The sequence below is a fragment of the Bombus huntii genome, chromosome 6 (assembly GCF_024542735.1).
Source record: "Bombus huntii isolate Logan2020A chromosome 6, iyBomHunt1.1, whole genome shotgun sequence".
NCBI lineage: Eukaryota > Metazoa > Arthropoda > Insecta > Hymenoptera > Apidae > Bombus > Bombus huntii.
Window position 1 is genome coordinate 90,881 of NC_066243.1, and position 14,200 is coordinate 105,080.

The 14,200-nt window shown below is 30.7% G+C and overlaps 4 protein-coding genes across 9 annotated transcripts in view; 3 read left to right on the forward strand and 1 right to left on the reverse strand.

The window, feature by feature from the left end:
• Positions 1-640: 640 nt before the first annotated feature.
• LOC126866465 (ATP-dependent DNA helicase PIF1) lies at positions 641-3,088 on the forward strand. Of its 2 annotated transcripts, XM_050620060.1 has the most exons (2): positions 641-1,374; positions 1,468-3,088. In XM_050620060.1, the coding sequence occupies exons 1-2, from the start codon at positions 830-832 to the stop codon at positions 2,666-2,668; spliced, it is 1,746 nt and encodes a 581-aa protein (XP_050476017.1). In that variant the 5' UTR covers positions 641-829; the 3' UTR covers positions 2,669-3,088. The 2 variants fall into 2 exon arrangements, with proteins under 2 accessions (XP_050476017.1, XP_050476016.1); XM_050620059.1 differs by having other exon boundaries at positions 641-3,088.
• A 141-nt stretch (positions 3,089-3,229) lies between these two features.
• LOC126866473 (U1 small nuclear ribonucleoprotein C) lies at positions 3,230-4,168 on the forward strand. The gene has a single exon (XM_050620082.1). The coding sequence runs from the start codon at positions 3,432-3,434 to the stop codon at positions 3,942-3,944; it is 513 nt and encodes a 170-aa protein (XP_050476039.1). The 5' UTR covers positions 3,230-3,431; the 3' UTR covers positions 3,945-4,168.
• Positions 4,169-4,678: 510 nt separating this feature from the next.
• LOC126866462 (uncharacterized) lies at positions 4,679-9,689 on the reverse strand. 3 transcript variants are annotated; one of them, XM_050620056.1, is made up of 6 exons: positions 9,461-9,688; positions 9,281-9,389; positions 7,229-9,199; positions 6,931-7,139; positions 6,736-6,864; positions 4,679-6,641 (listed from the first exon to the last, which is right to left on the reverse strand). In XM_050620056.1, the coding sequence occupies exons 2-6, from the start codon at positions 9,300-9,302 to the stop codon at positions 4,749-4,751; spliced, it is 4,224 nt and encodes a 1,407-aa protein (XP_050476013.1). In that variant the 5' UTR covers positions 9,303-9,389; positions 9,461-9,688; the 3' UTR covers positions 4,679-4,748. The 3 variants fall into 3 exon arrangements, with proteins under 3 accessions (XP_050476013.1, XP_050476014.1, XP_050476012.1); XM_050620057.1 differs by having other exon boundaries at positions 6,931-7,112; positions 9,281-9,689; XM_050620055.1 differs by having other exon boundaries at positions 9,281-9,688.
• A 104-nt stretch (positions 9,690-9,793) lies between these two features.
• Positions 9,794-14,200, forward strand: part of LOC126866472 (CCR4-NOT transcription complex subunit 6-like) — a 231,348-nt gene continuing 226,941 nt past the window's right edge. For 2 of the 3 annotated variants that reach the window (XM_050620081.1, XM_050620079.1), the window contains exons 1-3: positions 9,826-9,986; positions 11,022-11,337; positions 11,454-11,629. In XM_050620081.1, the coding sequence (XP_050476038.1) occupies positions 11,030-11,337; positions 11,454-11,629 (484 nt within the window). In that variant the 5' untranslated portion in view covers positions 9,826-9,986; positions 11,022-11,029. Of the gene's footprint in view, positions 9,987-11,021; positions 11,338-11,453; positions 11,630-14,200 lie in introns of all 3 variants that reach the window. The other variant, XM_050620080.1, reaches the window with a different exon arrangement.

Consider the following 14,200-nt stretch of genomic DNA (forward strand, 5'->3'; position numbering starts at 1 on the left):
GAAGCTTCATACGAAGGCACAATTACATTCACCTTTTCAGAAAGTACTAGTATTTCAAGCTTCCTCCTAAAACTCATTTTATTCAACCCACATACATGCAAAAGTTAAAGACGCGGGAGATGAAAAAATGATGAAAAAATGTGAAACATAATTTTTCAGTTTATAAATTAATTTTCAAATTTATTTCTCCCGAAAACAAAACATTTTGTAAAAAAATTTTATTCAACACTTTTTACTTATTTTCGCATTTAGAATAACCTCCTGCTGATTATTTACTTATACCCAATCATAGCCGATAATTAGCAATTAATTAGATAAACATAATAACAAGTGCATTTAGATCTGATCCACATAGACGACGCGATATCGCATCGGAACATATGACCGTGGTAACGACCAATCATTTACAGTGAAGAACTATCATAAAGCGCCGACACATAATACAGCATGGCTACGTCGTACCGCCGCGTATCGGTACCTTTGCCTAACATACCATTACAAAAATTCATGTTTATTGTGAATAATGTACTTAAAATCTGTATTTTCTGGACTCAATAAACTCCCTTGTAAAAAGAAATGTAAAAAACTATCTTTGAAGAGTAAAAAATGTCCCTAGGATATGGCGCGTAAATATCGCGCCAAATCAGTTGATCATGGCGTCAGGGGATATGAATAATACATACGTACTTGTTTAACGCAGTATATTCTTGTATGAAAAGTTTGTAACTCTCTTGTTTTCAATGAATCGAGAAGGTCTTAAATATCGTATTTAACATTTGATCAACTAATTTTGCATCTAAATTTAATCAACTTATTTTCATAAGCAGAAATGGATCAAGATAGTTATTCAGTGACGTGTTCCGTTACAATCGAAAAGACTAACTCACAAGGTTCGATTTTGAGGAAAACAAATCATCGAACAGTAACTTTACGTTTAATCAGAAATAATCTTCGTGAAATTTTTATCGAAGTGCGTGCAGAAAAAGGAAGTTTACTGACGAAGTTATCGCTGAGATCTATATCTGTTTTCAATAAGTTTATGACTGAAGGTAAAGCTTCTATCAAGTTTAAAGAAGAAAATTGTACATTGTTTTTATCCAACGCACCGACATCGCAGTTAATTAATTTTTTGAAAACGTTATATATTAAAGTGTCAAGTCAGTCGGATCAAGTAGTAAAAAATCCATTAAAGGAGAGACTACTTTCTAATAAGTTCCTAGAAATTAGTCCTGTTACAAGTACTGAAATAAATAAAGCTAAAGAAAAGACTATCGCTGTATCGCGTGCAACGATTACGACACCATCCCCTAGCGCTGCTAAAAAAAGAAAACGGTCGGATGAAAGTGCACTGAAATCGTCTACTGCGAAAAAACTGTACGAAAATCCAACTGTAGGACAGGTTACGGAAGAACAAAGTAAAATTTTAAATGCGGTACTTAGTGGTAAAAATGTGTTTTTTACTGGCAGCGCAGGTACTGGAAAGTCGTTTTTATTGAAAAAAATAATAGCAGCTCTTCCACCTGATGTCACGATGGCTACAGCGAGCACAGGAGTAGCGGCATGTCACATAGGTGGAATAACTTTGCATCAATTCGCAGGAATCGGACTAGGAACCGCGAATTTAGATAGATGCTTTCAAATGGCTTCTCGCAATTCTGCTGCTATTTCATGGAGAAAAACAAAACATCTGATTATAGATGAAATTTCTATGGTAGATGGAGACTATTTTGATAAGATTGAAGCTGTAGCTAGACATATTCGTAGAAACGAAAGACCATTTGGTGGAATACAATTGATATTATGCGGGGATTTTTTTCAATTACCACCAGTTTCGAAAGAAAACAAAGCTAAGTTTTGTTTTCAAAGTAGCGCATGGAAAAAATGTGTACATTTTAATTATGAATTACAAACTGTTCATAGACAAACGGATCCTGAATTTATTAGGATTTTAAATAATATTAGGATAGGTAGAGTGACGGATGACACTGCAGAAAAACTTAAAGCAACAGCTAAACAGAAGATAGAAAGTAATGGCATTTTAGCAACCAGACTTTGTTCTCATGTTAATGAAGCTGAAGAAATTAATCAATTTCAACTGGATGAGTTAAAAGATGAATCAAAAACTTATATGGCCCAAGACTCTGATTCAGCAATGACTGCTACATTGAATCAGCAGTTGGCTGTTCCTGATAAATTAGTATTAAAAATAGGTGCTCAAGTAATGCTGTTAAAAAATATAAATGTTGCTAATGGTTTAGTGAATGGTGCAAGGGGGGTAGTTATTAAATTTGTAGAGAATATACCTGTAGTCCAGTTTAAATCTGGTATTCAATATCATGCAAAGCTAGAAAAATGGAATTTGAAAACAAGTACTGGGAGTATTGTTCATAGGATACAAGTTCCATTAAAATTAGCATGGGCTTTTTCCATTCATAAAAGTCAAGGCTTAACTTTAGATTGTGTTGAAATGTGTCTTGCAAGAGTCTTTGATGCTGGCCAGTCATATGTAGCCCTTTCAAGGGCACAAAGTTTGCAATCTTTAAGAGTATTAGATTTTAATAAACAACAAGTATGGGCTCATTCAGATGTTCTTTTGTTTTATAAAAAATTTAGGAGAAATATACAAGAGATGGAAATGATTCCTTTAGGAAAGAAGCAAAAAATATGATTCGGTTATTTAAGATATCCAAACAATTAGAAGAGTGTTATATTTTGCTTCTGATGGTAAATACAGTACACATAATTAGATGATAAAATTGTAAACAGAGACTTTACCAAATCCACATACAAAATTATGTATCTATTTAGTTCTATTAAAATTTTGTGTAAGAGGTAAGGTTGTAGAAGAGATAATAAAAAATTGTTTAGATAATTGAAATTAGGGATCTATTAAAATTTGTCTATTATAATTATAATATGTGTATTAATACAATAACGCACAGTTTCGTGAATTGATTTTTTGGATTAATGTATTTGTGGTTAAGACTATTGTGATCAAAATTTTGAAATAATTAGAAAACTGTTATATAATAATGTAATGTAAATTTTATTTTGTAAAAATAAGCTAATAAGATTTATTTAAAAAATATGTAAACATTTCTTTTTATTCCTTTATCATAAGATTATAGAATTTATAGATAATTTTATTTTAAATGAAATTAATTAATTAAGCTGAGTTCAACAGAACGTCGAACGAGAGTTTACTCTATGCACCAACAGATGGAGTTTAATAGAATTTTAATTTTTCGACTAACTTGTCCATTCTGATTATAGTTGAAGGTTGTAGTCAAAGTTTAATAATAAGTACGCGTGTATATAACCTGTAATAAAGTATTAACATTCAGTTGTGAGAGAAATTCATACAATTACAAAGAAATTGTGCAACGTATTATAAAAAATACGCGTTCTTACGTTATATAGTTGGAGAAACAATGCCAAAATATTACTGTGATTATTGTGACACGTACCTAACGCATGATTCGCCGAGTGTACGGAAAACTCACTGTCAGGGCCGTAAACACAAGGATAATGTTAAATATTTCTATCAGAAATGGATGGAGGAACAAGCACAACACCTAATCGATGCAACAACGGCGGCATTCAAAGCTGGAAAAATCGCATCTAACCCTTTTGCAGCAAACAAAGGAGCAGCAATTCCACCACCTCCAAATCTTGGACCACGTCCTGGAGTACCACCTCAGGGTCCTCCAGGTATGATGCCACCTCCAGGGATGCATCCTGGTGGCCCTATGGGTCCAGGAGGCCCGATGATGATGGGGCCACATGGGCCAATGCCACCAATGATGGGCATGAGGCCACCTATGATGGGACCTATGGGGCCAATGGGGCCAATGATGGGTCCTATGGGACCTATGGGTCCAATGAGACCACCAATGAACGGACCACCACCACCTATGGGAGGTCCTCCACCGATGAAGAAATAATGAAGAGAATATATATAATTCATACCATTATCTTAATTATATTGACATAAATGACTCATTAATCATATGCATATCTTACCAGTATAATATCAATATGTACATATGAACATAATGTACTAAAATGTAAATTTCATTCTATGATACAAGATATTTTCAAGATGTTGAAATACAGAACAAATCATACATTTTTTTCTTAAGAGTAAAAATAAATTGAAAAAATTCAATACTTAGTGTTATTTTTATACTTAATATAATAACTGATCAATCGGAGTAAAACTCTGTATTTAAATATAATTATACTTTAGGAAATAAATATGTACAGGATAAGAAATATAAGATACATGTTTCATTTTGCTTGAAAACAATTTCTTTTTTATTTACAAAGAAATAAGCAAAGATAATTTGTATATATTAATTTTTTTAATAAACATGAAATTTGATATCTGTTTCATGTTTATCATTTAGATATACAAATTTGAAACTTAAAATTACTTTAACATGACTGTATGCAAGACACCTACAAAGTCAACAGTCTTCAGTAAAAGCTACCCACTTACAAAGTATTAATTTAAATGGAAATACATTTACAGTATAATTATATACCGTGTAGCACTATTCTGTACATGTATATGGTTTTATATAAAAATTATTACTTAAAAGTAGATTATATTATTTAGTTCTCTTGTAACTTTATAAAAAATGTTTCTGGACAAAAATTTTAATAAGTGTAGAAATGCTAACAGATTTTTATTTTATTCATTTAATAATAACGTATAATTAACATCGTATTTTAAAAAATACAATTCATTGTAAATAATTATAAAATGAACTTACATATTTCCTGTGATCTTTTTCCAAATTTATTAGTCTTAGCAAAGTATCAATATGCTCTTGTTTAAGGTTTTTATCATTTATTCTTTTCCTAATTTCTTCAACAGCTTTATTCATATATGGCAAATTAAATTCCAGAGCTTCATTTATAATTTCACTAGCTTTATTTTCTAAAGATGTGTCAGTTCCAGTTTCTTGCTTTTCCATAATTTCTAAACTGTTTTCAAGGTCTGCTTTTGCTTTTTTTGCTTTTTTAGATTTTTTCTTTTTTGTAACACTTATTTCAGAATTAATTGTGTTGTTTTGTTCCTGTAAGTTACTTGTTTTTGCTTCTTTATTATTACTATTTTCTGTTTCTGATTGCTTTCTTTTGTTATTCCCTGAGGGTTTTACTTTGGCACAAGGTACATTTTTAGTTGTCCTGGGTGATACATTGGTATGTGTAGATTTTTGAAAAGATATGGTAACTACATCTGAGTTTTGTATAAGATCTGTCATTTGATTACTTGAAATATCCTGATTATGTGATGATTGTGTAGTATCATCAGTAAATTCGGTAACATTCTTTTCTGCAGTGTGTGTTTCAGTAAAAACGTTTTTTGTATTACATGTTACATCTTGGTCATTAGATTGGATAATATTATTCGTTGGAATATGTTCAATGGATACAATGCTAGGTATTTCTATAGTTTGTGCTTCAATATCTTTTGATGAACATGCATCACTCTTGTTTATAGTATTCTCTTCCTTATTATGTTCCCGTAAACTTTCTATTAATGCTTTATAAGGTGTAAGTTTGTTCTTCTTTAGTTTCTTAGCTTCATTCTTCTTTAGTTTCTTAGCTTCATTCTTCTTCCCATCTTTTTTTTTCACGCTTGTTTTGTAATATCTTGCAAGAAAACGTTTTAATTCGATGTCTGTTAATCTACGAGGTACAAAAATTTTATTGTAAAGAACAATAATATTCAAATATTGTGACATGTACACTTCAGTGCCTGAAACCCTTTTCAGATGTTTCATGGCTCTTTTTAATCTCCTTACTAGATGAGTATGATTAGGTTTTGACTGGTACACTTTCATCAAATCGCCTCGATAATCTATGATTTTTTTTGCAACAGAAAATGATACTGCGAGGTCTTTAATAGTAGTCATTGATGTTTTTAGCTCCTCTATTTGACTACAAATATAGTTTGGATCTACTAAATTCTGTTCGAACTCGTGTAGTTTTTTTGCCAAAAGTTTTTGCAATTGTTTTGCTCTACGGGGAAGGTTTATAGTAATATCCAAGAGTTTATCCTCATCATGTAGTTTAAGCCAATAAAGGAAAAGTTCTAATATATATTGAGGCAGATGTACTGCAGATCGAACTCTTATCATTAATTCGTTATCTATATTGTAATATATTTTAATTTCAAATTTAATTAGTTTTGTTAATTCATCCAAAAAAATTGGAGAAATGTGACCCTTTAAAAGACCTGCTATGTGAGAAGGATGAATATCAAGAGTCAAAAGTTTTCGTTTAGCTTCTTCGCCATTAGGCATTTTTGTATAATATGTTCCATATGAATATACAACACCAGAACTGTCTAAATCAACCTCATCAGGAAGAAATGTCACACCTTTCTTTTTTAATTTAGTTAATGGTATTACATCTTCATTAGTATTTTCACAAGCAGAATATTCGTATTCTAATTCACTTGTATAATTTGATACAAAAGCTGGTGTTGGGAAATGCTGTGACCAGCGATACTCGTTACATGTAGAAGAATCATGTCCTCGTTTGGTGCAATTACAACAGTAAAGTAAATCCGCAGGTTTCATAACTTCAGATAAGTTCTCTGGTATATTTATCTCAGATGTTCGTGTCTAAAATTAAACAAAATCAAGTAAAATTACTTTTTATATTTAAATTGTGCATGATTTCATAAAATATTTATACTGTATGTAACAACAAACTCACTGTTTGATGAAATCTTCTCCAGAGATCTGGACATTCAGTTGATTTATGTCCTATAGCATTACACATGTTACAATACAGTATGCGACAAGCCTCACAAGTTTTCCTAAATGTACCTTGCTTTTTACCACACTGTAAAAAATTAACATATTACTATACAGTTATCACATAATATATTTTTATGATATATCTTCGAACCGTGAGGCACATTTTCTGAGGGCATCGACTTTCTGTATGTCCTTGAGCACCACACATATGACATCGAATAGGTTTATATGGCTCTGTACAATTATGTCTCTGATGACCATGTCGGTGGCAATTAGTACATTTCATGTACCAGTATCTCTGATGTTTGAACAAATCAGGCATCAGGTCTTCATCTAAAATAGCCCAAAGTCTTGGATCCTCTATAATTTATTTACAATAAAAAATATTTAAAAATAATAAATTTATATATATAAACAAAATAGGACTACATTAATTTTCAATGACTTACTTGACATCTTACTTTGAATTTCCTTTACATCAAAATTTTCTTGTCCTTGAGATTCATAGAAAGCTTTAAGTTTCTCCGACATAGGGCGAAAAAAATATTCTTCCCACTCTCGATTACTCTTATCATTACTATTATGTTGTTCAAAATTTTCTTTGGAACATTCAAATCCACTATCTGTATTTCTCCTTTGTTTTACACTTGTAGAAGGTTCATTACCACCATCATAATGCCTTTTCTTATTTGGAGTCACTTTTTTAGAATGAAGAACATTTGACATCATTACATCTTTTTCAAGATGCCTTTCTTTATCTGTAGTCAACTCTTCAGAATTAAGGAAATTTGATACCATCACATCTTCTGCAAAATACCTTCTATTTCTATTTGAAGTTAGTTCTTCAGAATTAAGGAAATCCGATACCATTACATCATCTGCAAAATTATCTGATTCACTTTTGTCTCTTTCATATATAACATCTTTATTGTGAACTGTTTTTAATGGCGATTGAAATTCAAATGTATTGTGTTTATCGTTGTTATATAACATGTCAGGCCTAGTAAGATCTTTAGTATGAATTTCATTTCTTACAATAGACTTATTTTTTTCACAAAAGCTTTTGTCTTTATTATTATATTGATCTGATTGAGCCTTTTTATTCATTTCCATTATTTCTTTTATACTTGATGCACTTTTCTGTATTTCTGTACAGTTTAACATTATATCTTCTGTTGCTGATTCATCATTAGTGCAATCTATAACTGAGGTAGAGCTATCTGACTCTTGGTCAATTATAGAATCTTTCTTTTTAACATTTTCTACCAAATTATTTTTCTTTCTTATAACGAATGAAGATTCTTCATCTGTATCGCTGTCACTACTTGTTGTTTCAGAATTTTCATCTGAGTCCTGTAAATTTATGATAGGTGGTTGAGGTTTTGGCGGAATCGGTACTTCTAAAATGGATTCTTCAGAATCACTTTCTGTGTCTGATGTTAACACTGTTATTTCTTCGCAATAATTGATAGGTTTTTGCAGTTTGTCAGTTCTACAAAATATCTTGTACTTCGTATCTGTTTCTGTTTCATATATGGATTTTGTGTCATGTGAATCATATTCAATAATGACTTGTCTCTGCTGATTTTCTTTAATATTTATCTTTTCCTGTTCTTCCTCTTTTAAACTTCTTTCTTTTTCTTCTTCCACTTCTTGTAGTTTCTTTTCTAACTTCTCGTATTTTTCTAGATATAGTTTATTGATAAATGATTTAGAAAATTCATATTTTTTAAGAATTTCATCATTGTTTTTTTCATTACACACAATTCTCTGACATTTCTCATTGTTCTTATCATCATCATGTTTTGTAGAATTTAGATGAGTAAATTGATTTGCAGTTGTCTCATTATTTAGACATTGTACGGTTTCTAACTTTTCTTCATTTTCATCTTTTATTTCTGGTTTTACATTATTTTCAACAATGTAAGTGGTATTATTATTTGAATTGCTTTTACCACATTCTACATTATGACATGTTAATTGCCTGTTGTTCTTTGCAGACTCAATATTTTCTTCAGTTTCTTTTAACGTTTTCACGTAAGGTACACTGGGGATACTTTTATTAGCTATATCCTTAGATAACGTTTCAGTTGTACTTTTAAAGCAAATAGAAGTAATATCTGGTTTACTATCATCTTCCATTGATGTTGAATTATTTTCTGATTCGTTTTTTATATAAGTTTCGCTACAACTTCCACCAACATCATTCTTTCTAGGAGTATTATTAAAACTGTGAACTTTACTAGTATTTGCATCTGTACGGAGTTTGTTATCGGCTGTATCAATAGTTTCTAATTTAACATTCGATTTTTTATCCACGTTTTCTACATCATTTGAAGTATAATAAATTTCAGCATACAACCGTGATTGTAGATCATGATTCATTTCTTCATCTTCACTGTTTTCAGCCTTACAATAATCTGCAAAATTCAAATCAATTTATTAAAATTCTTCGATTATTAAGTGAAAGTAATAAAGGTTACATCAGAAAATATTCTCACCGCGAAAGACATTGTATTCCATCTTTATTTGTATGCTTGGATAGTAAGAAAGTTTTATGCTAAGTAAAAGTATATTTTGCAATAGGTATGAGATGAAATCATTGATATCCTAAAGAAAGAATTTATGCGTTGTTAACAAAAACACATGGGTATATTCCGCAACATTTATATTTGACTTACTTTTTGTGTAAAATCTACCTACTACCTACTATTAAGAAGATAAAGCTCATAGTTTACAGTACTTGAAATGAAATAGTACTTTACTACTTCCTATATAGAGCACCTATAGTAGATATACATGTAATATATAATGAAAGCATGCTTTAATAATCGAAACTTGAAATTTATTCTTTATATAAATGCTAATATAAGATTATTTATTCTATCTTATTCTATAAATGAAAACAATTGTGTATATAGTTATTTTCTAAAGTCCCTAGACATTTTCTGCTTTAGTAAAATTTTAATTTAAGGCGATCGTTTGGTGTCGGCTGCTTCGGGAAGATTCGGCGGTAACACGACCAATCACGATCACTTATAGTTTGCGATCAGTGCAGTTGATAAATGGAGGATTTGTGTTTGTCAAGGTAGTTTTGTTTACGCGTAAATTTTCATTCGGTATCAACACATCGTGCGTTTTGTGTGTGCTAAGAGGTAGATGAAGGTGCGTAACAGTTTCCTTCGGGTTTCGTATTAAATTTCAAAGGTAGGGAAACTATCCGGTTAGAGAAATGTATGTTAGTGCGGAAACTTGTCGTACAGAGCATATGAATTGTGTAGAGATGAAAGATTGTCCACATTAAAAAATAAACTGCTTTTTGAAGTATTATTCAAAAATTATATTAACATTTCTTATAGATCTTTTGATCATTACGTTCGTAAAAGGTAATGAGGTTATGTTTCGGGTATTAAGCACTCAGAAATGAACATTTTTACTTCATAGGTTATGAATTTACTTTCATAGAATTTCTGAATGATGCATTCTGAATTGAATAAATTCTCTTTTAATAATACAAAGTATTTAGTTATAAATATGAAAAAGTCTGTATCCTTTTTAAAAATATGTTTTAGTTCTGTTCGTATAGTATCAGCAAAACAAAGAACATACACAATACTTTGTCTTTCATTAAAGTAATGTAATATGTTAGATAATAAAATATTGCATATGTGTGTTAAGAAAGATGAAATAAGATTGTATGTCAAATGGTTTTATGTATTACTCCAAATTAATTTTTCTGTATTTAAAAGCTTATTTCTTTTGAACATATATAATGTCAATGAGATACTGAGGAATATCTGTTACAATGTTTACAATTTTAAAAATAAATCAAGCACAATATAAAATGGAGAATTCCATAATTGATGTGATAAACATTACACGCAGTTGATAATACAACCACATTATTGTATAACAAATTATATTTTACTTAAATTTTTACAAAAGATTCCTCATATTGTATATTTTTTATTTTGGGTTAATTAACCTACATACAAACGAATAAATTACTCTGTTATTAGCACTTGCAAATAAATTAAGACTTTTATGTACATAAATTGTTGTAATTGATATATTATGTAACATTTGTAGTCACATTGAGAAGTATTAAAAAAATATTTGTCTATATAATATTTTCATTGATGCGAATGTTTAATTTTCTATTGTTTAATATAATTTGTATGTTTTATAGCTATGTAATTGTGATGTTTAATAGTTTTAAATGTCATTCCAATATTTGTGTAGGATTTAACATGTCTCGCAATCATAAAGACAAGTATGAAAACTCCGCCCAACGTCGTACACATACTCTTATGTCTACGGAGGATGCAAACTCTGGAAAGAAATCGTATTGGCCAGAATTGGAGATAACAGGCAGTATAAGAAATTTAAGCCCAAATTTATGGCAAATGACTCATCTAACAGCTTTGTATCTCAATGATAATAGTTTACATAGGATACCATCTGAGATCGGACGTTTAGTCAACTTACGTACTTTAGATCTCAGTAGCAATAAATTACGGAGTTTGCCAGCTGAACTGGGGGACCTCATCTACCTCAGGTATGATCGTATTTGCATTTATATCTATTATCCAGTAAAAAGATAACGTGAATTGTTAATTGAACGCATATTAAATTTTTTGTGTATCTTATTCTGATGTTTCGTTTATATTTCAGAGAATTGTTGTTAAACCAAAATTACCTCCGAGTGTTACCATATGAACTAGGAAAATTGTTCCAATTACAAGTGCTAGGACTTCAGGGAAATCCACTTAGCAAGGAAATAATGGCGTTATATGGAGAACCATCTGGGACTCACAAGCTGCTGTCATATATGCTGGACAATTTACAAGGTATGTGATTAAAACAATCGTTTACTTAATGAATCATATTTAATCTTGTAGAGGAGCTTAATATCGTTAGTTAATTTTGTTTTCATTAATATAATATTTATATATAATGTGATATAATAACGTAATATATGTTAATTTGTATTTGTTTATTTGCTATTAGCATGCAATGATAAATAATGACGATGACATGCTAACTAGGGTCATCGTTGATCGATATTAACAGTTGTTATATGTATTTGAGTAATGCGCCACTAGATGGCTGTATATGTCTACTTCCTATGTAACATGCTAATCTCGAGTTACCTTTTGCTTTTCCATAACAACATTTTTATACAAAACATTGAAAAAGCTTTTTTCAAATATAACATATCGTTGTTGAGGTATAATAATTGCAAATATTTTCTAAGTATAATGAAAATTTCACCCATTAAACGACAAATGTACGAATTAAGTATATACATACTTAACATGTTAGTGTTAATACAATCTTTTGTCAATTTTATGCAAACAAAATGGTTATAGTTTATTCAATAAGAATATTAATATTTTTAAAAGATATAATAAAAAAGAATGAAAATTGAGCAAAAGAGATTGTCGATCACTATAATCCAAATAAATTATTTTAATTAATAGCTGAGAAGTGTAAATAAAAGATACAAATTTTAATTTCGGCATAATTAATCGATTTGTTTTCTCTCTGTATTATTTCACTAATTGTAACAAACAATACTAAAACCTTTATAATCGTGATAAGGTATCTCATTTACTTTATATCAAAATTGTAATGGAACGTCAGTGCACAGTAAGTAACATTCGGACTTAGAAAGTTATGTATTTTCTATAATAAGTTTCTCGAAAGTCTATTGTAATCCTTATTTATCTTTTTTAGACATTTCTATTTCGTTTCTTCATCGTTCTAGTACCTAATATTCTACCAACCTCTTCAAGTGGCGATTATTAATCGTATTAATCATTGATTTATGATAAGTAACGCCGTCAGTAATTGTCACGAAGATTAACGCGCGGATAGAACGCGTCGCGTTAATCTATTAGAAATAAAATATCGCCGATGCAGAGTGGCCATTTTGAAGATAAAAATTTCGTGATGTCGACGCAGAGCTTATGAAGACCATTTAATGCCTTGGAGAACACATTAGAGCCTACATAATTTAATTTCTTTTAACTTCGGGGTCAAGTGGGTGTGCCGGGGCGCAGGCGCGTTGAGTTGTACAAGTGGTTACGTTAGGGAATGCTCGGTGAAACGTGGGGGAATTGCAAAGCGGACCAGAAGGGAAGGCGTTCTTCTATCCATTGTGTTTCACAATTTTTGCCAGTTACCCGATTGCCTGAAAGGTCTCGGCTGTACCATTCCGTTTATCCATTGTTCTCCGACTTTTACTATTCGGCACTACGGCACTATGCCTGTCATTTCCTCTTCCAGAGGATACTACCTCGTCATCATCGTCCTCCACTTTCTTCGCTTCATCTTTCTTTGTGTCAAGGGTCGTTTTTTCTTTCTTTTTTTTTTTTTCTATTTAAAATCACGTTCACAGTGTGCAGATCTTTAAGAAGATAATTTTTTAACGTATGTGAATCATTCTCCGATATCTAAAATCTATAGGTTTCTTTTCTTTAAGCTTTCTAATCAGAATGATCCATATCGAAGGAACATAGATATACAATGTAGCAATTTTTATGAGATTTATTACATAGTTGCTTGCATTTTTCAATTCTTTTCACTTGGCCCTTGTTTTTGCCTATATAAATATTTAATAATAATTCTTTTATGGTATATATCTTTCATGACTATTGTTTGTTATCGATGACACTTTTGTGCTGTTTGCACTTCACGTTTGTGCTGTTTCAGAAAGATAAAAGAATACTCTAGCATCTTTAACATCTGCATAATGCATTCACATTTTTCTCCACAAAATATTCATTGTATTACTCAATTATTGCGAGTGTATAGAATATTATATGTTGAACTTGTAGATATCATAATAGTAGTTGTTTTTATAGAAAGATTAAGATTCATTGGTAATTTGTAAGGGAATTAAAGTACATACCTCGCCGATAAAGTGTAATCCTTAACGTTCGGAAGAAGCAGCTAGCTACTTGAAGCTCCTAATAAACCCCACGGAAGAGCTACGGAAGTAAATCGATTTCCTACTGTTTACTCTTTAATGTGGCAAAGTTGTTTACTGATAGAGAAAAGGTTGCGTGTTCTATTTTATACGATGATAATGAAGCTAACTCCATAAAGTCATTATTTGCTACTCATAGTAAATTAGCCAAACGCTTTTTCTCTTAATTTCTATTACCCGACAAAAAATTAATAAAATTATATTGTAGAAAAAAATATATGATAAATGTCTGTTGCAACGGATATCTGCTGTTTTTCGTCGAAATATTTCTTGGAAATTTCTATTCCGTTCGTAAGTATAGCGACATGGTTACTGAAATTTTACATAAATCTCCATTAAGTGTATTTATATAGATCTTTTCAAATAGGGCCTTTAACAACATTATGGCATCGTCTTTCTATATTTGATGTTCACCGCTGGCGCATAT

Coding starts and splice junctions, on each gene's coding strand:
- LOC126866465 (XM_050620059.1), top strand. CDS start 830: ATGGATCAAGATAGTTATTCAGTGACGTGTTCCGTTACAATCGAAAAG.
- LOC126866473 (XM_050620082.1), top strand. CDS start 3,432: ATGCCAAAATATTACTGTGATTATTGTGACACGTACCTAACGCATGAT.
- LOC126866462 (XM_050620056.1), bottom strand. CDS start 9,302: ATGGAATACAATGTCTTTCGCG. Junction 9,200..9,280: donor GGAATACAATGTCTTTCGCG/GTGAGAATATTT, acceptor TGAATTTTGCAG/ATTATTGTAAGGCTGAAAAC. Junction 6,642..6,735: donor GGAGAAGATTTCATCAAACA/GTGAGTTTGTTG, acceptor GTTTAATTTTAG/ACACGAACATCTGAGATAAA.